The sequence below is a fragment of the Bubalus kerabau genome, chromosome 11 (genome assembly GCF_029407905.1).
Source record: "Bubalus kerabau isolate K-KA32 ecotype Philippines breed swamp buffalo chromosome 11, PCC_UOA_SB_1v2, whole genome shotgun sequence".
Classification (NCBI taxonomy): Eukaryota; Metazoa; Chordata; class Mammalia; order Artiodactyla; family Bovidae; genus Bubalus; species Bubalus kerabau.
Window position 1 is genome coordinate 40,144,598 of NC_073634.1, and position 22,773 is coordinate 40,167,370.

The window sequence follows — 22,773 nt, forward strand, 5'->3', positions numbered from 1 at the left end:
AACCAGCTGTGCACCCACATGGACCTTCTCAACAAAAATTTGAATTCTGTTGGCATATCCACCCAGAGTCAGCTTCCCAGGTGGTGCTAGTGGTAAAGAACCCATCTGCCAGTGCAGGAGACATAGGAGACATGGGTTCAATCCCTGGGTCGGAAGATTCCCTGGAGAAGGGCATGGCAACCCCCTCCAGTGTTCTTGCCTGGAAAATTCCACGAACCAAGGAGCCTGGCAGGCTACAGTCCATAGGGTCGCAAAGAGTCGGACACGACTGAGCACATCCATTCAGAATAATTTCCAAAATGATACCTTATTATTTTGCATCAACCAGAGTCTGAGTTATGTATTGGAGAATAGAAAAAAACAAGATTCTAACATTTTAGTGTGCCTGGCCCTTTCCCCACTCATAGAGTGGTTAACACTCAGGTTTTGTTTAAAAGATTTCTGATAAAGTGGTAACAATATAACAGCAAGGATCTGTAGTGTAGTCACTTTCTAGTTCATATACTCATTTCTGCAGTTTCCTGCTCAGTCTTATATCTGTTAGATGAAAAATAAATTCTATCTGTTTTTTTCCCTTAAATTTCATGATCTTAGAGAAGTCTGTTTTATTAAAGATATCAGCCCTGAGGACATCAGAGGATTTGTTTTTGTCTTTCAGAAGCACATCAGCGATCTAGTACAGGGGACAGCAGACTTCTGTAGAAACCCAGATGGTCCATATTTTTGGCCTTTGTAGGAGATACAGTCCATTACAACTACTCTGCTCTGCCATTCTAGCATAAAGCAGCCATGGACAATCTGAACATGAAGGGCGTGTCTGTGTGCCAACAAATCTTGGCATAAACAGGCAGCCCGGGTTCTGCCAGCCCCTGAAACCTAGTGTGTCCGCCTCCTTTGGTGTGCTCTGGGGGTTGCTCTATGGAGGGCCCGCCTTTACTGCCGTTCTCTTCCCCTTAATCTGCTCCTTATAGAAGGAAAGGTAGGTCACAGGCACAGCTCCACTCAGATTAGGTGGCTTCACCATGTCCATCAAAGAGGTGGAAAATGTGAAGGGAATATTTAAAAGAAATATGTGGAGTGGCTGAGGATCTGCATCAGGCAGAATTTAAAAGAGCCCACCATGCAGTGTGAGGGTTGCCAGTCTTTCCTTCAGAGCTGACAGTCTCCCTGTTAAAAGTTCGTCAGCTTCCCATGAAAGGTCCTGGAGTACCACGTGAGCGTGGCAGGGTCCTGAATGCAGTCTGCCCTGCTGTGCACTTGGAGCAAGGCCACTAGAGAAGGTGAGACCCAGGCCTGAGTTGAGCTTATCTCACTATCGCTGGGAGTTTAATTTTCCTCCCTAACCTTGAGTTCCCTAATGCTTTTAACTATTACAGTGTGTACAGAGCATACACCATAGCAAGAACTCTATTTGTTGTTGTTTAGTCACTCAGTTATATCCGACTCTTTGTGACCCCGTGGACAACAGCATGCCAGGCTTCCCTGTCCTTCACTAACTCCCGGAATGAATGTTCTTTTAATTATTGTTACCATTTCTAAAAAGCTTCAGAGAACTTCCACAATACCTAGAAGGCTTACTAGCAGCAGGTCTTTCCTCTGCACCTATAAAATCATTTACTTTTAGAACTTCAAGAGACTCCAGAAATGGGGAGTTGCTTTCTCATTGTTTCATTAAATTCCTTCACCATGTGAGGCTCAGAGAGATGAGGGAGCCCACTGCGAGTCCAGGAACACCCAGGGCAGGAATCTACCCCGTCAAGCCTTATGGTGTACACCTCTCCATACCCGATGAACCAGGCCATTTCAGCCACAGAAGTGTGTGTGCCCCACCCCTCGTGCACTAACAGCAGAACCAGAGCAGAAGGGAGGGCTTGTGGGCGGACTCCAGAAGCCGGCAGAGTTTGGGGCCAGCTGACCGCCCCCATCCTCCATTCTGCAGGGAGCAGAGGACTGAGGGAGCTCAGTGATGCTCTGCAGGGACTTCTGACAGTAGTTCGTTCTCGTGCACATCCTACTGTTGCTGTCCTCGTCCATCTTGTTTTCTTGTTGTGAGAACAAATTAAAAACAAGTAGAGGCATAGGAAAAGGTTGTTTTTTGGTTTTTTCTTTACTTATTTGGAAAGACAGGTTAGCCACACAGGAGACTGGGCTTCCCAGGTGGCACTAAAGAATTTGTCTGCCAGTATAGGAGATGCAAGATAGGGCTTCAGTCCTAAGTTGGAAAGATCCCTTGGAAAAGGACCCACTCCAGTATTCTTATCAGGAGAATCCTATAGACAGAGGAGCCTGGCAGGCTACGGTCCATGGGGTCACAAAGAGTTGGACACAACTGAACACGAACACACACATGCACACACACACAGGACACTATTCAAATAGTTTCCTAGAAACTTGCTTATTGTCATTTGAGTGTATACCTGAGCCATAATTGCAGAATATTTACAGAAGTCTCTTAGGATATGGAAATCAAATCACATATATGGCATTACTATTAGGTACTTTATGTAAAATATAAGAGAGGGTAATTTTTGGATATCAGATAAGCTGTGGTTATGAGTTTCTCTTGTAATGATGTATCTTCCCTCCACCCATCCCTACCACCCCCGACAAAAACATGAAAGCCTCTTGTTTTTTCCCCTTTTTGCACAGCAAGTTGATATTCTGTACACTCTCTATGCTTTGCTTTTTCTGCATAGCCTCGTCATCTTGGAGCACTTTTCCTAGAGCCTGTCCCCTTTCTTTATCATGCCTGCCTGGGAACCTGTTTGCCACATTTGCAGACACTGTTGGATGACCATCCTCGATGATCAAAATAAATAAACCAGATGCACTCATACACATTTACAAGTTAAGGACCTTCTCAATAAGAATTTGAATTATATAATTACTGTTGACATAATTACAGGCACTGTGATGATAAATAACCTTACATGTATATAATTTCCTAAAAGTGTAAAAGTATATGTAGGATAAACTCCGCCAAGTGGACTCATAAAATCAAAAGGCACACACGTTTGTGGTTCCAGTGGGTACTGCCTGTGCCTTCTGTGGGAGCTGTAAGCTGTTCGTGCCAGCAGCGGTGAGTCAGCTCACTGGCATAGACATCGTGAAGCTTCCATTTTTGCCAAATGAGAGATGACAAATTACAGTATCTCCATGTAGCATCTTCTCATAAGACTCATTTTCATTCTTGTTCCCCAAAGCTTTTTGTTGAAATTTGGCTGTTAAGATTTTATCTTGTTTGGCATCAGTTTTTATTTTTTCCAACTATGTTGAATGTGGCATTTTTGTTTTTCAAGTTGGAATAATCTGTTGTGGGAGCTCTTACAGGTGATATGTATGTACTGTTTCCAGCAGCAACATCACGTAGCAATGGAAAAGGCGTTTTCAAAACGAGTTGTTCTTGGCAGTTTCTCATTTGTGATAAGGAACACCTTCTATACCATGCAGGAGCAAATTAGGTATTTATTTTTGGTGTGTGAAGGCGTACCATGTGTTTCTGTACCAGCTTCACCCGCCGGGCCACCTCCAAGGACCTTTCCTGACCAGGGCTCCGTCACTGGCCAGGGACAGCGTGCAGAGGGAACGGGCAGTGGGGGGTGGTAGCACAGAGGCCCAGCTCTGGCCCGGCTCACCTTCTGGCGGCTCCACAGGTGCGGCAGCTGCAGGAAGATGCGGCCCGCCTCCAGGCAGCCTACGCGGGCGACAAGGCCGACGACATCCAAAAACGGGAGAACGAGGTGCTGGAAGCCTGGAAGGCCCTGCTAGACGCCTGCGAAGGCCGCAGGGTGCGGCTGGTGGACACGGGAGACAAGTTCCGCTTCTTCAGCATGGTGCGCGACCTCATGCTGTGGATGGAGGATGTCATCCGGCAGATCGAAGCCCAGGAGAAGCCCCGGTAACGCTGCCTGCCTCCCTGACCAGGACCTTGCCCCAGAGCTTCCTGTCCAGAGGAGGGGCGGGAAGGGGCCCTGGGGGCGAGTGGGGCGCCGCTGTTTCACTCTGCACACAGTTGTCAGGGAAGGAGGCATCCAGTGTCATCAGGAGCCCTCCCTGGTTCTCCCCCACCCTGTCCCCAGGGTCCACGCTCACTCAGGCCCTCCTACCCTCATCTGTGGGCCTCATGCCTCACAGCAGCCATGGATCTCGGGTCTGATTAGTGAATGTTACCCCTGGAACAAGATGGCTTTTCTGTGTCTGTTAGGTTAAAAGAATACTCTGTCCTTTCTTATGCACATTACTAAAGGTACCTCTGACCCTCCACGTCTGCTCTAATGGGGTCCTGGGATTTGTATTTAGTATTTGTCCTATATCTTCTCTTTGGCCGTGTTTCATGCAGAGCAGTGAAAAGAAGCTTGTAGGTGAACAGGCAGGCACATCCACAACCTCCCGTTCACTCCTGCTGGCTCTAGCCCCCACCATAATTGAGAAAGGGACTGTGCCCCAAGAGGAGAAATATGGTTATTACATGTATGAAGCAGTTACGTTTCCCTTGGTCATGACTTCCCAGTCAGTAGGTTTTGATGGATGAGAAGTCTTCATGGCGTCATTGATTTCTTAGCTGGTTTCTGCTCTGTCTTCATGTCTAAATAAGGAGACAGTATTTACTGCTCTTTGAAACACGTCCTGAAAAAAAAAAAAAAAAAATGAAAGAAACACGTCCTGAACCTTTGGGAGCTCAGTAGGGCATGATCGGGGATGCCTGTTACTCCTCTGAACCTTCATGAAGAGGATGAACTGGATTTTAAACTAGAAGTTTGAACAGAGATCCAGTGGTTTTTCTGGTCTCATTTGAGAAGAATGACTATAGCACAGACACATGCAGAGAAAAGTGGGCAGGCCGCAAAGCTGGCCCTGAAATACTCCTCCTCTCTGCTGCAGCTCTGTGACCCAACCTGGGCTCAGACTGAATCAGACACCGTGCTGTCAGTTCCCATCAGAGTAATTATGTGTTTAGAAACCTGCACGAGCATTTGAAAAGCTCGGTCTCATAAAGAAAGTATTATTTGTATAATTTTAGGGATGTGTCATCTGTTGAACTATTGATGAATAATCATCAAGGTATCAAAGCTGAAATTGATGCTCGTAATGACAGTTTTACGACCTGCATTGAACTGGGGAAATCCCTGCTGGCAAGGAAGCACTACGCATCTGAGGAGGTATGTGCTGCTTTGCTCCGGGGCCCAGGGGTGAGCGCAGCTGGTGTTCAGGTGTAGAATGCCTCTCTTGGGCATGTATGTATGTGTTGTACGTATGTATGTGTATGCATATATATTTACACACACAGAGAAATCTGTGTTTGCGTTCATACATATATAACCATGCTTACATGTATTTCAAAACTGCTTGCTTCTTTCTTATGTGTTAGAATAAGGCGTTTAGGCAAGACTGTAGGTCTAAAACCAATCAATTTGTGGCCCAGAAGACAATTTTCAAGGACTATGGCTGAGGGTTCGTCCACTCTCACCTCCTCCATCGGTCCTCCGCATGGGTAACACCCCTTCTCTGTCCCCTATGCCCTATATCAGTTTGCTCTTTAGTGCATAATCGCTAAGTCAAGTTAGGATGCTGGTGATACAGAGGTAAGTGGCTATCAGTGTGAGGCCCCCTTCTAGGGCTCAGACGTGCCCTCAGAGAGCTTGGGGCTTGGCCCTCTCACTGCCATTCTCTTCTGCATGTGTGCAACCCGGGAGCCCTGGAGTCTGGAGAGGGCTTGAAACTTTGTTGGCCACCTCACAACAGAGCAACTTTGGGTGGAGCTTGGCCTTCCTCCCAGCCCCTCCGGAAGGAACATCACCATGCTTTTCTCTCCTCTCCTGGCACTCAGATGGACTGAGTGGTCCTCAGATCTTTCCTCCGTTAGTGGTGATCTCTATGTAAAATGTGTTTTTCATACATAAAGTGGCCCATCAAGGGGCAGACTAGGAGGATGTGGTCAAGCCTATTAAGATGTCCTTGGGGTCCTTCTTTTCTCACAGATCAAGGAGAAGTTACTGCAGTTGACAGAAAAAAGAAAAGAAATGATTGACAAGTGGGAAGACCGATGGGAGTGGTTAAGACTGAGTAAGGATATACCGAATTTCTCTGTTCTTTCTGGGTCCCCACTGAAAGCAAGCAAGTTTATTTACCTGCTTTAACTGGTTTGTTACAGTGTTATCTCTTACTGATTTTTGGAGCCTCTCTGAATGTTTGTTTTTTAATATCTTATTTAACTCTTTCATGCTAGTAAGTATTTTTCAGTGGTTCCCTGTGTCACCTTCGTTGTCTTTCATTCTCTTGATTGGCCTCAGTGCTGTGAGTGGTGTCAGGTGTGCAGGAGCAGCACGGGGACCACAGGATGTGCATCCCTCTGGGGGAGTGCAGTAAAGAGACCCCCACCCCCAGTTATCTTCAGGAAGAACCGTTACGGCAGAGTCAAGAAGGTAGAAAGTTGGCTTGGTTAGGTCTTAATGAAAGCTAACAATGACAAAGAATTCTCAGTGAAGCAGGCATTGTTCTAAGTATTCTATATGTTTTTTCTTTATTTACTTTCCACAATAATCTTCTGAGGTAGGTTCTATTTTTAGTTTCATTTTATAGGAGAATGTGTGAGCTAACAGAATTTATAACATACAGTATTGGGAGTAATATTTATGAACACCAAAGGTAGTCCAACTGAAGCATCACTTACCGTATTTACCGTATTCTGCCATTCTGTGCTTGGGGCTCCAGGCTTCAGCCTTATTCTCAGGTACCAGAAGTGCTTTCTAGAAGCAGAATCCGAGGGTCCTTTTCTAAAAAAGTTAGGCCTTATTTCTTGAGCACCTCCGCTCAAGAAGTGCCACTCTTGACCATTCTCTGGGTGAGAATTTGGTCTGTTAATCTCGCCCACTCCCTGGGCAGGTTCATTTCGGTTCAGCAAAGCCCAGGGTACACCCCACACTGTGAGCTGGGCACCAAGTTGTGTGCTGAGCAGTCCTGATGAGGTGAGGGGTCCCTCGTGTGGTGCAGTGTTGGGGGACACCAGTGTGACGCCGATGCTGCCCGCAGTGTTTTTCTTACCTGAGTGGCCCCAGGCAGTGCTGCTTGGTATGTAATGAAAGTGCCAGCCAGCCCTAGCACAGACAGAGCAGGATCTGACCTGCCTTCTCACAGTGCAGGAGGTGGAGGTCACGCTGTATTGTCTCGAGTGGAGGACAGAATGAATAAAGCAGAAGCCCTGTAGCCCGTACCATCTCCATTTTGTGTAGGGCTCCCAGACCCTTCCCTCCCTTTCAACCCCCGAAGTAAAACATAGCACTTCCAACCCAGAAAGTGTGATCGGTGAATGGCTGCTCCATCAGGGTCGTCTGGTTGAACATAGGTTGTGAATTCCTGCAGGGCTCCAAAGCTTACTTCACTGTAGTAGGGCTGAGTGAGCCGAGCGTATATTCTGGTCCTTCATGGTCTTGTGGCAGCCACTGTTCTCATGGGGCTCTTTAGAACCTGTACTGTGCTGGTCCAAATTCAGATGTGCTCCAAGTATAAAATTTCAAATACAGAAGAAAGATGTAACACAGCTCAGTACTTTTTCTTTTTTTTTACTGATTATATGTTGAAAAAGCACTTTGATATATCAGGTTGTCTAAAATGTGCTTCTAAAATTAATTTCACCTGTTTTTAATGTGGCTAGTAGAAGTTGCATGTATAGCTCCCCTGATGTTTATGTGGACAGAGCAGGTCTGGACTAGACTAGACGGCTTGTGCAGGCAGCTGCCACTAGAGGGCAGCACCACCCCCGGCTGCCCAGTCACCTGCCCACATTCTCACTCTTGGCTCTCGTGTGCAGTCTTAGAGGTCCATCAGTTCTCAAGGGATGCCAGTGTGGCCGAGGCCTGGCTGCTCGGACAGGAGCCCTACCTGTCCAGCCGAGAGATAGGCCAGAGCGTGGACGAGGTTGAGAAGCTCATCAAGCGCCATGAGGCTTTTGAAAAGTCTGCAGCGACCTGGGACGAGAGGTTCTCTGCCCTGGAAAGACTGACGACGGTGAGTGACCCCTGGGAGCCGGGGTGCTCTGTGGCGGTTCCCGTGGGCAGCTCTGCTTCCCACTCACCTAGACCTGGGAGCTCATGTCATTGCTCTGTTCCTAAAAGCATGAAGTGTCTTCCTGGAATTGGTGTTTCTCTTGGTACAGGACCTGGGGAGACGGCCCAGGGTGACTGCCCTCTTAGTCACTTCCTGGGCATGGAGATCCGTGATCACTTGCTGTCTGGGCATTGATTGATTGGGGTTTGCTTTCCTCTTTTGATCTGATTTTCTTTCCTATATCTCATAGAAGCTGTGGTTCCTAGGGATTGTAGCCATACAGTTATCTTCAGATTTCAGAATTGGAATTCCCATCAGGCAGGAGTAGCTTATCCTAGACCACCAGGCTCTCCCCAGTCCTGATGATCTCTTCTGCCAAAATAAAGGCTTTAGAATAGGACTTGCTCACTGGTGATCTCTCTCCCAAGACACTTGCACAGCCGGTGGAAAGCTGATTCTTTATGCTGTACAGAAATGGTGTTCTTCTTACGATTCTGGGCTTCTCAGCTATACATGTATACTTCTGTGCTAAAATGGAATGCTGTGGTACTCACATACTGCTCGTGAAATGGGTTAGTTTCAGTTGGACTAGTTTGTGGCTTTTTAAAATGTGTTATTGGGGTTTAGCTAAACCCAATCCCCACCGCAGCATAAGAAGCCTCGTTGGGAGTTACTGCAGTGCTGACTTGGTGGTGGTTGAGCTCCGATGGGAAGTCCGGCACGGACCTTCCCACTCAGCTGCTTTCTTCCTCAGTGAATTCAAAGGCTGCAGAGTTCATGTTGCAATTAAACTCAGTGTCCCAGTGCCACACACAACTCGCAGGGATTCAACCAGCACGTACAGTGGATCTGCTTCATCATGCAGACCTTGGTTTCCTGTGGCTTGGGGTTGTAGCCTCAGTTCCTATGACCTTAATGAGCTTTTGCTTAGGATGTCAGAGCTCCAGATCATCCTGTGTGATCCAGTGTAGAACACTCAAATAGGGCTCACCTGGAACCATTTCCTTAAAAGAGGCAGAGTTTGGGGCTCTGCCAGACATCATGGTGTTCTCCCTCAGTTGGAGCTACTGGAAGTGCGCAGACAGCAAGAGGAAGAGGAGAGGAAGAGGCGGCCGCCCTCCCCCGAGCCGAGCACGAAAGTTTCCGAGGAGACTGAGTCCCAGCAGCAGTGGTGAGTCACAGGCAGCCCGCCTGCCCACACCCAGCTTCAGTGACAAGTGGGGTTTAGGGAGCACGTTTCTGAGCCTGTGCTGCGCTGTGCCCTTCCTGTCAGTCATTCTGCAGGCAACGTAGACCCCACACAGTCACATTTGAGGACACTGACTTGTCCATAGTAACATTGCTGTGTTGGCAGAGAAAGTGGAATGTAGACAGCACTCTCTCTGCTGTGCACACGTGTGTATACACACACACAACTTCCCCAGGAGTAAATGGATAGAGTGAACCACCTGGATTTCAGGCCAGTGACGGCATGGTGATGCTTTCTGAAAGTTCTGGGTGATTTCAAACAAAGGGCAGAAACTACTCTGTGTTTCTGAAAGGCTGAGTATTTTGCTGTGGTTAAAGCTCTGTGACAACTAATGCCACCTCTATGGGCACTGATGCCTGAGGTCTCACTCTCTATCTAGAGTCCATTTGAAACACTTGAAAATTTTTAGAAAGAAATCCCATTATGTGAAAGAGGGATGTTTATGTTTTTCTGAGAGAGAGGCTCTAATAAAGTTGATCTGTGTTCTCCCCCATCCTGCCTTACTCTTCTCTTTCTCCTCTTTTCTTCTTCCCTACCTTCTATCCTTCCCCATTTCCTCCTCTCCTCCATCTTCTCTTCCCTTTTTTCCCAACAGGGATACTTCAAAAGGAGAGCAAGTTTCCCAAAATGGTTTGCCGGCTGAACAGGGATCTCCACGGGTTAGTTACCGCTCTCAAACCTACCAAAACTACAAAAACTTTAATAGCAGACGGACAGCCAGTGACCAGCCGTGGTCTGGACTGTGAAGTTCGCTACTGTTTGTCAAGAACCACTCTTTCCAAATCCCATTGGTTTGACCTTTTGGCGTCCACTTCACCCACAGTGTTAAAAATTTTACTGAATTCGTAGTCTTCCTTGGTTTCATATTTGTTTGCATTTAATTCATGTTTATTTGAGTCTTTTAACTGATGGATGCTCCATTGCCTGAAAGCAACCTACATAATTTTTGTTTATTTATCGTGAGCTTTTTACTTTATTAAGATGTTGCAGCAAAAGCCTTACGTGAGTAATTGAAATTAAATGAGATTACAGCAAAATGAAGAAGAAAACTAGAATCGACAGGTATGGCACATCCAGTTGTACTAACAGGGTGCAGTCCTGCACCATACGTAGCTCCCGTCACAGATATTAACCTGCGGCAGTTCACCAGGAACTAGGAAGACTGGTGGATGAGGAGGGAAACCTCCCGTACTAAGATTAAACCTAAGGTCAGCTGTGTAACATTCCATGAAGGATGCAGTCATTTATTGAGAAACAGTAGAAAAGAGTTGAAGCTGCTTTAGGTGCAGAATCTGAACAGTTTTGAGACCCTCAGATCATTTATTACCTTTTTACAAACCAGTTCCTCTCTTTTTTTCTGCCAAGTCCCGAGCTGCGAGTGGTAGGCCCGCTTACAGCAGTTAATGCAGCTGCGAGTGGTGGGCCCGCTCACAGCAGTTAATGCAGCTGCCTCAGGAGTCAGGTGCCTCCGCCTCCACCGGGTCACCGTCAGCGCTGCTGGGGCGTGATCCTGGCGCACAAGGCAGCACTTCTCGGCATCTTAGGGAAGCCTGCCCAGCCAGACTTCCATGCCTTTCCCTCCAGTTGATGACTTCAGGGTGTCAAACTGTTTAAATTTTTCCAACCAGTGGAACAAAAGCCATGCTGTTTCACCCTGATTACTTGAACGATGCACTTGAGAGACCACCCCAGGAGCCATTGCCTGCCTTCAGGCTCCAGAAGTTCTTTCAGTGTCTCTTTAGACATAAATTCCGTTGTGTGTCTCGTATGGACCTTCCAGTTCATTTTTCATTTTCTTAACAACTTTTTGTGGCACTCTCTAATAAGGAGTCTTTTAGGATATTGTTTAGGGATTGAAATGTTTTATCAGAAATTCTATTCCTTAGGAATAAAAGCTAAAGAAAGAGATGATTTCCTGGTACCGATAAAGACAAAACCAAACCAGGTCCACATTACATGAAAGCTGTGTGAGACATTCACTTACTCATTTGCCATATTTAGATGTTAGTGGAATCAGAAGACCTGTTTTGATACGTGTTCTCCATGAGTTAAGTCCAATTTGTCTTTTCATTTCATGATGCATGTCTTTTTTTTCTTTTGTCAGGATAACATCATATAGCATCTTGTTTGTTTTTTCCTTATTTCTATGTACATATCTATCTACTTGCGGCTGTAGATGGGTATATAGATAGATGCCAAGCTTCTTATGTTCTGGGAGTAGTATGCACCATTGTTGGGTCTCTGCCTTAAAACATACCAAAATTCATTTTAGAAAAAAATACTGCTTCATCTTTGGTCATTAGGGAGCCCAGTTCCTGGCTCCAAATAGTATGTGTCATTGATCTCTATGTATATATGTGATGTGTCCATATATATATGTTTAAATTTTGTATCAGTAGGACTAATACCCAATTTTATGCCTTTTGTATTCAGAAGACCAAAAAAAAAAAACAGAAGCCACATAAGCCTAGAGAGAAGGAGTGCTATGATGTTTTTGGCATTTGTTCTCATGCCTATTTTTAATCTAGATTTTTAAATTGTAGCTTGCCAGAACAAATTTTTAGTTGTAATTGGATTGTATCAGAAGAAGAAAAGCTCTTTTCATTCTTCTGAGTTACAGTGCAGAGACTCAAGTTAATGAACTTTTGACAATAGTGTTGCTTCGTGCACTTAGAAAACCAATCAGGCGTTCCATGTGCTACTAGTTGTCACGTTGCATTTATGTTCACCTTCTGATTGAACCAACTCAGGTGTATCCAGCCACTAAAGCACTCTGGACTAATTGCTAAAGAGAAGCAATGTCGGGTGGGGGCGGGGGGATCCACAAGTACCCACTGTTTGGTCACAGCACCATGATTTGCTTTTGATGTTTGTCTCTAGTTGCGTGTTGTCTGTTGGCATGCTTAAGCACATGTCCATTAAAATTCATTTTGTTCCTTTTATTTTTCTTGTTTTCTTGATTAGTGATTCATTTGCATAAACATTAATTATCTCTGCATACTGGTTTGGGGTTTTCTCTTTCCTTCTAACTCTAAAGAAAAAAATTTTTGCTGCAGAATTTCCCCCAGCTGAGGCTTCCCCTGGCCTTCACCTGCCGTGGAGTCTGACCAAGTATGAGAAATTTTAGCCTTTTCCCAGTAAACATTCCGCTGTCCGGGCCGTTGCTGTCACTTGCAGTTTTTGAGTCACACCTGCAGCACTAATTTTTTTTTAACCTGGTTTCTGTCCACACTAACCCCATGTCTCCTTGGACTCACGCCTGACACAGGCCTTCCAGACCAATCTCCTACTTCCTCCCCACTAGAAGTCTCTTGAAATCTCACACCAAAACAGACTAGTCAGCCTTAAAGTCCACTCACTCTCTTTCGACTCAGGGGTGTTTTATTGTTTGGTCATTATTTCCCCTCTGTCTCTCCTTTAAAAGTGAAAGGCAAGAGAGATATTTAAATAGCCCATTGCTTATAAGCACATGTCTGCAGGCTGTCACTGGCAAGGCCAGGATAATCACCATGCATCTCCTCGCCCATGCCTCTCTGCCCTCACGATCCTGTTTCCACATTGCTGTGTGGATAAAGAGGTCTAATCACAAACACCCTTCAAGTGCCTCGCCTCTGGTCCCACCCTAAACTCTGATGCTGACAGTGATAGTTTGTTTAGACAGAATATAAACTTGACTCCTGCCCTGTCACTGAGGTAAGAACCAGCAGAGACATTCAGTTTCCGAGAGTTGACATATCTGATGTTCAAGCAGTGGTGGCCAGTCCCCCATTGATCCTGTTGAGGTTGTTGCTGCTAATTTGGTGTCACTTGGTTCTGGGCAGCAGTGGTGGGGGACGTTATCTAATGAGCGTGCCATTGACACCTCCATGTTTGTCCGTGTACAAGGGGTGCAGGTTGTCTGTAATCCACTAAAGCGTCAGCCACACCCAGCTTTAGTAACTCGCTAATCCCACACCCTGGGTGTATCAGCCAGGGGCCTGCTACAGTTCATGGTACACAGTTGATGGCACACAGGCTGAAAGCGATAATGAATGGAGACCCTACCGCATTTCCCAAGCCGAAAAGCCGTGAGGGTTACCATAGCAATGAGCTTGGGAAGGAACAACTCCCGAAGACGACTCCAGCCTGAAGGGTCAGAGCTGCAGGAAGCCTGGCTGGCTGGGCTTCCTCGTCTCAGTGCAGCAAGGCACCGTGATCAACCAGCACGTGATGGGGAAGGCCCTGGTTCTGTCTTTGTTTGGGGGTAAATAGCCGTGTGGTGTTGAGTGACTGTGATTGGCTTTTCCAGCTCCTTTAACACAAACTACAACCCACTCACGATACAACTTCGGCAGACGTGGTTACATTGATGTTCGTTGACTTGCCTCATTTCCTTCCAGCTCTTAAGTTCCAAAGTCTAACGGGGATGGTAGACATGAAGTGCATGATTGCTGTCTTAATTTCTGCATGTGTTTATGACCACGTGTCAGGGGGTGGGCGGGGAGGGGAGCTGGAGAGCATTTTCAGAAACTGAAGGTCTTTTTTGTCTGACTCTGGGGGAATGCCGTGTAGCTCTGATAGAGTTGTCTATCCATCTGTTTGTGAATGCCCTTTCGCTTCAACTTCCAGCCCTTCTGGTGGCGTCCTTGGTTGTAAGGTGGCTGCTGTATAACGTCCGCTCTTTCATATTTAATACGTGTGATTGTTACTGTTGTCCTTTTGTTTTAACGTAACCATAAGAGGAAATGATCTGAGTTCTATTAGAGAAAATGGATTGATCAGAGGAGCAGAGTGCAGTAAAACTCATCCTGGCATTTCGCTTTTCTCATCTCCCCATAAACGGGCGGGTATTAATCCACCCCCACCTTCTAATGTCCTTGGTGTCCAGCTGGCTTTGTGGGATGTGCAATGGTTTTACTGTACTGCCTCGATCTGTGCCAGGCATTTATACACAGCCACGTGTGCGAGTCAGAGCGTATGTGGTCCCCCCCAGGGCTCACGGGGTTAGCTGAATGGTCTCTCCGCTGTCCCTAGATGGCAGAAACAGTGGACACCAGCGAAATGGTCAACGGCGCTGCAGAACAGAGGACGAGCTCGAAAGAGTCCAGCCCTATCCCCTCCCCCACCTCTGATCGCAAAGCCAAGACTGCTCTCCCAGCCCAGAGTGCCGCCACCTTGCCAGCCAGGACCCAGGAGACACCTTCGGCCCAGATGGAAGGCTTCCTGAACCGGAAGCACGAGTGGGAGGCCCACAATAAGAAGGCCTCGAGCAGGTAACAGCACAGAGGCCGGCGGTCCTAGGGGAAGTCAGCCCGTTAGAGGTGGAGGTGGATGGCTCTCAGTTAAGAGGGGAGTGTGTGTGCGTGTGTCTGGTTGGTTCTGTAGCTTCTTGGGCATCACATCCTTCTGGGGAAGTGGGAGTAGAGTGCTTTTTATTCACCAAGACAAGGAAGAGTTAAGTGTGTGAGAGAACAGCAAGAAGAGGCCTTAGTAGGCCTGAGAAGGAATGCCACTAGACTGAGAGGGAGGAGTCTTCCCTAGAGTGAAGTGATTTCACTGTTATTTTTCCTCCTTGTGGGTTGTTTAAGTGGGTTGCTTAATGTGGGGTGTTTAAGTCACGTTTTCTCCTAGCAGTCTTTATATTGATTATCTCCCAATAGCCCTACTTTTATTATGTTCATAACTGAGGCTCTGGGAGGTTAAGAAAGCTCAGCCTGCGTAATACCCTAGTAAACGGCACAGCTGGCACACCCTAGTAAAACTTACCTGACTCCACAGCCTGTGTGCTTAACCAGTAAACTAAACTGCCTGGGACCCACCACGTACAGTTGTACAGGTTGTACACTGTACAAGGGAATCCCATCTAAGAGCTGCCATCCACATTGAGAACGCTATAATTTATTTGTTAATACAGGAAGGCGGCAGTAAAGTGTCTTCTGATAAAAGCAGTGTCTTAGGGTAGTTTGCCACGTCCTGGGAGGAGGAAAGCTGCCTGTTTCTAACTCAGGCAGTGCACCATACGTGTTCATGGCCCTGAATCTGCTTTCCTATCAAGTTGCCAGGCCACATTACAGAATGAAGCTGAGGTTGAAGAGCCACTTAAGGACAGGCATGTTTCCAATAAGGAGCCTGGCCTGTACCCCATTACCACGAGAGGGTATCAAACACCCACAAAAAGCTTTTCCGGTCAGAGCCAAGAGTCTCTTTATTTAATAGAAGAGGGCACTGTGTTTTTCTTCAAAGTCAGAGCAAAAAGTATCCTTCAAAACCTGCCATTGTAGCAACATATGATTTTGTCTTGGGAGTCTGCAGAGGAATTTTGTTCACTGTTTATGTTTAACAAAAGTTAGGAAGGGCTTTTATTATAACAGGGAATCGTGCCATGTTGTGTGGGGTCCATCTTCGTATTAAATGGACTGTCAGTTCTTTAAGGGGGTGTGGCATGGAGCAAAACCTTGTCGTGCCTTTCTTTATGGCTCAGGTCCTGGCACAATGTTTATTGTGTCATAAATAACCAAGAAATGGGTTTCTACAAAGACGCAAAGACAGCTGCTTCAGGAATTCCCTACCACAGCGAGGTCCCTGTGAGTTTGAAAGAAGCCATCTGTGAAGTGGCCCTTGATTACAAGAAGAAGAAGCACGTGTTCAAGCTCAGGTGAGAGTTGCCAGAGAGTGGGTATGTGTTCACGCCAGGCATTGGTTTTCTTAGATGCTGTGATCAGTTGGTTCCTCTCCTCTACCGTTTAAAAAGTTACCAACAGAGTGATAGACGGGATAGGCGCACATCTCAGTTAGGGTCCCCAGCGTCTCTGTGGTGAACGGCACAGCTGAACATTGCAGAAAAGGAGCTTTCATTTTTTATCAGCTGGAACTTAGTATTTCTAAGACAAGGTGAGCTTGTCACATCTCACAGTTTAAGGGACACTTAGAAAAAGTGTCCGCATCGTGCAGCTAATCCAGTCCTAGGACATGCTGTTCTTTGCTCATGACTTTTCTGGAGACAGGTCAACTGAGTCATTCAGGAGCTGGATGGAGACAAACCAGAAGGAGGGGGCCCCATGCTCCCCTGACTCACCCAGTGGATGTTCCAGACGCCTCTGGAACCATCCAGTCCACATGTCTCTACCCTACAGAACACATTCGACTCCCCCAGGAGTGGATCCAAGCTCAGAAGTTCTGCTTATCCTTGGAAATGGGCAGAAAAATCAGGTTTTTTAAATAAAAAGTGAAAATGTTAGTAGTTAGGATGATACTAATGCTAATCTGATCTGCTGCTCTGGGATCTGGAAAGCCTCGGTCCTTGGTTATGGGTGTGTCTCACGCCAGCTGGACGAGGCCAAGGACCACAAATGAGAGCGATTCAGGCGGTGTGATTTCTTGAGCTCTTGGTGCACACAGAAGGCAGGGCCGGACATGGCACGCTTTACGTACCGTAACATCTGGCACAGACAGCCAGGCTCCCTGGCTGCCTCCCTCTGTGCTTCCCTGACACAGGGTCAGAGGGTTGGGATGTTGGCAGAGAGCACCTGACTCCTGCACCAGTAATGCCCCCTTCCTCTTGACGCAGCCCTCCCAGCCTGTCCCCTCCACGTCACAGCAGCGGCCTCACCAGGGCAGTTTCTTCGGTTCTGAGATAAGAAGAGAAATCTAGGAGACCTTTTCGGTGACTTTCTGTCAGTTCAGAAAGTCTGGTATTTGTTAATGTGGGACATATAAGCTCAGTGGCAAGATTTCAAAAGGGCTTATGATTTTCAAAGAGCTTTCTCTTGCATTCAGTTTAGAGCAGTGATCAGTCATCCAAGTGGTCTTTGCCACAACAAATCCAGGTATAGATACATTTGGAACATTTTTGATCCTTCCAGTGAGTGAAACGGGGCTTCCCAGGTGGCATTAGTGGTAAAGAACCCGCCTGTCAGGAGACCTAAAAGACGTGGGTTCAATCCCTGGGTCAGGAAGATCCTCTGGAGAAAGAAACGGCAACTCACTCCACTATTCTTGCTTGGAGAATCCCATGAACAGAGGAGCCTAGTTGGGCTACAGTCCATGGGGTCACAAAGAGTCACACACGGCTGAAGCAACTTAGCACACATGCAGTGATTGAAACACACAAGTCACTTGCGTATATTGGCCCAATTATATGGCCTTTTGATGTCCGGGGGGTGGCTGCTGATCCCGTGCAGGCCCGAACCCATTGAGTGATGTGTGCAGGGTTCCTACGGGCATTTCTAGTGTGATTCCTGTGGCCTGCTTCTGTCCCACAGAGGATATGAGAGTTAAGGGTTTTTTTTTCTTACGTTATACTATGACTGACTTTCTTCTTTCAAATTACAGACTAAATGATGGCAATGAGTACCTCTTCCAAGCCAAAGATGATGTAAGTTTTTAAGATTTTTTTTTTTTCGAATATAAGTTTACAAGTGTTTGTGGCCTGATGAGCATTATATATGATGCTCTTCACATAAGTGATGATCAGCGGTGGCATCTGTCCTCTGGTCTCCACAGTCACAGATGCTGGAAGGTTTTCTGCTCTCCTGTGTCTGTCAGAGGCAGTAAATGTCATCTCATTGTTCTCCTACCCTGGCAGGAAAGCTAGCGCAGGGTCTCTTGAAGTTCATGGAGGAGAACTGTGGGTGACGCACAGGGAGGTGGTCTCCAAACTGGTGTGGAGCCCACAACCCAGCCAGGAGCCTCCCCTCTGCGCCCACTGCACTCCACTGCTTTCAACCAACCATCGCTTGGCTGTATGGTCAGCCGATGAGAAAACAACATGTATAGGGCATTAAATTCAAAAAAAGCAACTTCTGTTAAGTTTACACAATGTGGTATATCAAATAGATTTCAATTTCAAAAAAGAAAAAGCACTTTCTAGGGTAGGACCTGACCCCCATGCTATAGGCCAGTCTTCCAGCTCGTCACATTTGTAGGACCATATACTACAGTGGGGACCTTCAGGTATTGTAAACTGAATTCTGGTGAGCATCGAACCATGGTCACAGCTGTCCTGATGAAGCAGGCATTTGTTAGACAGCCACTGTCCCTTCTCAGGCAGACGTGCTATCCCCAAGCTTTCCAACCCACAGCAGCTCAGACGGTCACCCAGGTGGAGTGAGAGTGTCTCATGTCCATCCAACTTAGATGAGTCTCACCTGTGTCCCCCCTCCTTCATTCAGGAGGAAATGAACACATGGATCCAGGCCATCTCCTCTGCCATCTCCTCTGATAAACACGAGGTGTCCGCCAGCACCCAGAGCACGCCAGCATCCAGCCGGGCTCAGACCCTGCCCACCAGCGTCGTCACCATCACCAGCGAGTCCAGTCCCGGCAAACGGGAGAAGGACAAAGAGAAAGACAAAGAAAAGAGGTTCAGCCTTTTTGGCAAAAAGAAGTGAACTCCTTTCTGTCACTTCCTGCCCTTCTCTTACCTTTTCAGTGAAATTCCAGCATGCAAGCTCAGAACCAACACATTACTCTCTGTGCCTAAATGTTCCTCCATGTGGTTGATTTTTTTTCTTTTAATTTATAGAGCATTTCTCGGGGAGGGTGGGGAAAAATACAACCTAAACACTTTATCTCCAAGTTAACAAAAGTTTGAGGTGCAGAGGGAAGACCAGATTTTTTTTTTTTTAAACGAAATTATATAGATTAGATCTCAGTATTTAAACTGTTCCTCAATTTTGTGAGGCTGTGTTGGAAATAACCCGCCTCTAGTGCTGTTGGTATGCAAGGCAGCGGTGCTTAAACATATTTCCTGTGCTCACCACAGATGAGACGTACCAATGTCCCGACACCATTCTCTCCCATTTACTCCCAGTGGTTTGACTATTAGAAGCGCCCATGATGGGTCTAACCTGGATTAAACAGATTGTGTGTGATGATCTCGCTGCAGCCACAGTGCAGCCCCACTGTTAACTCTACAGACCAAGCCACTTGTACCTGGCATCACTTACTAACACACGACATGCAGCTTTTCTGCATCAACCTGGACAGCAGTTAAGAATGTCGGGATACAAGAAGGAATAGAAAACCGATACTGTTTTAAATAATCTGTAATTTCAATTTTTTTTTTTTTTTTGCTGAAATACATTATATTGTATGTTTGAGATAATTCTAGTACAAAGTATAATAAAACTAGATGTATAATAAACCCTTTAAATCATTGGTAAGTGTACAAGTGGAACCGAGGCATTTACTGGACAAAGTCATTTTACCGTAATGGTTACTTGCTTGTGCGTTACCACACTGTGTTATAATTTGCTTCATTACCTTGCTCTTTGATACATAGTGTGCATTTCTCTGTCACTGTAACGATTATAATGACAAATTTTCATCTTACTGCACAATCAAAATGGCATTGATAGGAATGAACTCCAGAGGCTGGGCCTGACAGGGAGGTTGGTCACTCAGGCCCGGTGCTCAGTCGTATGACCTGTACCTCTCAACTTTTGCCCTATCTGTTAAATATATGCGATGTCATTAAATGCTTTTAAATCTAGCACGGTGGGTGACTGTTGTTTTTCCTCTCCTTGCGTGCATGCCATGTAGGGAATTTGCACAGTGCACAATAGCAAACGGGAAACAGGAGACTGTCCATCTGGGCTCCTGTTGCACATTCTTGTGTATGTCTGGTGTGTCAGCTTTGAAAAATCACAAGAAACAGAGCAATAAATAGGGAATGTTTTGTAGCCATACATCCAGATTTTATCTTTTATTTATGAAAATGTTATCAGAAAGCTCGCCAAACCTGAGCTCTGAGACAAGGGTTCAAAAACGTTTTCAGTAAATAGAGATAAGGAGGTATTTTAGGCTTTATAGGCCACACTCTGTTGAAACTCCGCCACTGTGTATTACAGAGGCAGCCGTCAATGATACGTGAACCCATGGGCACGGCTGTGTTCCAGCAAAACCATGTGTGTGGACACAGTTTAATTTTATATCATTTTCATATGCCATACAATATTATTTTCTGATCTTTAAAAAACATTTAAAATGTAAAATTTATTTTACACAGATTGTGCAAAACCAGATCACAGGTCATGTGTGGCCCATAGACCAGTTCGCTGATGCCAGCGGTAGGGGTCATGGCTTAGATACTTGTGTTACACTTGTCCTAGTTTACTGGTTCTGTAGCGCTTGCGTATTTCCTGATGTGCAGTAGCAATGAAGGTTAGCATTACAGACTGTCAGTGGTGTATTCCCCAGAGCATATGCTTAACCTGCCATCACGGCTGACTGACATCAGGGGTGTCACCCTTAGGTGAACTGAGATCTCACTGTTTTACTACCCACTCCATCCCCCCACCTCCTCAATCCCCATGCCCCTGTGTACCCAGGGTTGTTTATCTCACCATGATGCTCCCTTACCCTTGCCTTACTCAGGATTGGAATCATGTTGTTCAATTCTCAACAGGTAGACCTCTGACCAAAACGTTTAGTTTAGAAAAGGCATCTTGGAAAATAATCGTGATTGACTACCACGTGCCTGACAAAGCCAGGCAGGTGGCAGGCGGGCCACCCTCGGAAGGAAACTAAGCAGCAATCCCAGATTCCTATAAAAAGTAGGTTTGGTTGGAACATTTCGCACATAATTCTAGAGGCTTGCAGACCCCCGATGCCTGGTTTTGGTGGTTCGTGATTGCCTCCCTCCCAATGCTGAGGATGCCTGCGGCCTGAAAGTGGAAGGTGATGGGCAGCAGGCGAAGAAGCAGCCACAGAAGACAGGCTGTGAGTCATCAGGAGCCGGTGGCAACAGAAAACCAGAATGAAGGTGTCGTCTCAGGCTGAAGTTAGAGGTCACAATGGATCACAATCTTCAATCCTGTCAGGGTAAATAACAGGTTTTTGTAAAAATCATGCAACACTTAACGTTTTGAGACTTGTGCACATTTATTTTTGTTGCTATAGTATGCTATTTTACTTGAATTTTTAGTGATACGGGACAGGTAATACAACTGGTCTCACATCTGAGAAGTAAGAAGCAGAAAGTAAGCCTTTCAGGACACGAAGGAGGCATTCTCGATTAAAGGTCACTCTTGTCACATTTGAACATCTCTACAGTTGGAATGCACCTTCAATTCACAAGCCTCAGTGTTGTTTCCTTGGCAGTACTTAGAGTGCTGGTGTTTGTACCACCTACAGTTCTTCACTGAATGCAATAGAGTATATCAGAGCAGTGGACACATGGTTACCTTCTCACAAAGTTTTGGGCACTTTTCAGGGAAGGGTGGCTATAATACTTCCTTATGCATACATCTTTGCATTTATTAGTTGGAATACTTGAGTATTTCATCAAGTGGTAGAATTCATAAAGGAAAGGTGGGATATATGCCTGAGTTTCTACTATGATTTGAGCTGGTCTTTTCAAGCATGATTCATAACCCCAAAAGCCTAAATTAAAGAAAAAAAAAACAAAACTTCTGTCCACCAAAGCTCAGGACTTCTCACCATTGAAAGTCATAGGGAAATCATTCACTATCCATTTCCCAAGACCAACCATCCATGAAATTACCCTTTTGGAAATTTAAAAATGTTCCATCTTTGGCTGGTGGAGGCCCCTTCAGGTTGGCTGCTGAGCCTTTTTGATATCATCTTTCTCCTTATCTGGCTTGACACAATCACTCATTTCTTACCCCCAGACCTGCAATCAGATTCCTCTAAGAAAACCTGGTTTCTTTTAGTGTAAAATGGTATTTCATAACCATTATTTGTGTGCTTGCAATTCTGTTGCTACTGGTTGGTCCTTGTTTTCTAGGCATATCAAGAGACAAGAAAAAAACCAAAACTTGATTACAGGTTTGCAGGGGTCTTTCCTGCCTTACATCCCGGTCATTTTCACTCAGAATCACGGCTTTCAAGGATACAAGAGGCATAGAATGGAATATGATACAGTTATTCATGTGCTTTATCCCAAATTGCATGCATAGAAACTCAGTACCACTAGCACCACCACCAATAAAATTACTGAGAATAGTTTTTATTTGTTAATTAAACTTTAAAATTCTGTGATTATCGTAGATTCATGTGTGTACCCTTTACCCAGTTCCCCTCAGTGGTGTCATCTTGCAAGGCTAGCAGGGTATCACCTCCGGGGTGTTTGATACAGTCAAGATACAGGATGTTTCCATCTCCCCACACTCCTTCCTGCTGTGAGTTACACAGCCACACCTGCTGTCCAGCCCCCGCCCCTTTTACCTCTGGCAACCTCCAGTCAGTTTTCCATTGCTATAAACTTGTCGTCTGAAGAATGTTGTATAAATGGAATCACAGAGGGTATAATATTTTCAGTTCAGTTCAGATGCTCAGTCGTGTCCAACTCTTTGTGACCCCATGAATCACAGCATGCCAGCCCTCCCTGTCCATCACCAACTCCCGGAGTCCACCCAAACCCATGTCCATTGAGTTGGTGATGGCATCCAACCATCTCATCCCCTGTCGTCCCCTTCTCCTCCTGCCCTCAATCTTTCCCAGCATCAGGGTCTTTTCAAATGAGTCAGCTCTTCACATCA

At 46.0% G+C, this 22,773-nt stretch overlaps 1 protein-coding gene across 4 annotated transcripts in view; it reads left to right on the plus strand.

The window, feature by feature from the left end:
* Positions 1 to 19,761, plus strand: part of SPTBN1 (spectrin beta, non-erythrocytic 1) — a 212,922-nt gene extending 193,161 nt beyond the window's left edge. For all 4 annotated transcript variants that reach the window (XM_055540110.1, XM_055540109.1, XM_055540111.1 and 1 more), the window contains 10 exons: positions 3,654 to 3,898; positions 5,021 to 5,159; positions 5,979 to 6,063; positions 7,808 to 8,004; positions 9,102 to 9,214; positions 9,888 to 9,951; positions 14,306 to 14,544; positions 15,753 to 15,926; positions 17,603 to 17,645; positions 18,442 to 19,761. In XM_055540110.1, the coding sequence (XP_055396085.1) occupies positions 3,654 to 3,898; positions 5,021 to 5,159; positions 5,979 to 6,063; positions 7,808 to 8,004; positions 9,102 to 9,214; positions 9,888 to 9,951; positions 14,306 to 14,544; positions 15,753 to 15,926; positions 17,603 to 17,645; positions 18,442 to 18,660 (1,518 nt within the window). In that variant the 3' untranslated portion in view covers positions 18,661 to 19,761. The remainder of the gene's footprint in view (positions 1 to 3,653; positions 3,899 to 5,020; positions 5,160 to 5,978; positions 6,064 to 7,807; positions 8,005 to 9,101; positions 9,215 to 9,887; positions 9,952 to 14,305; positions 14,545 to 15,752; positions 15,927 to 17,602; positions 17,646 to 18,441) is intronic.
* The last annotated feature ends 3,012 nt before the right edge of the window (positions 19,762 to 22,773 follow it).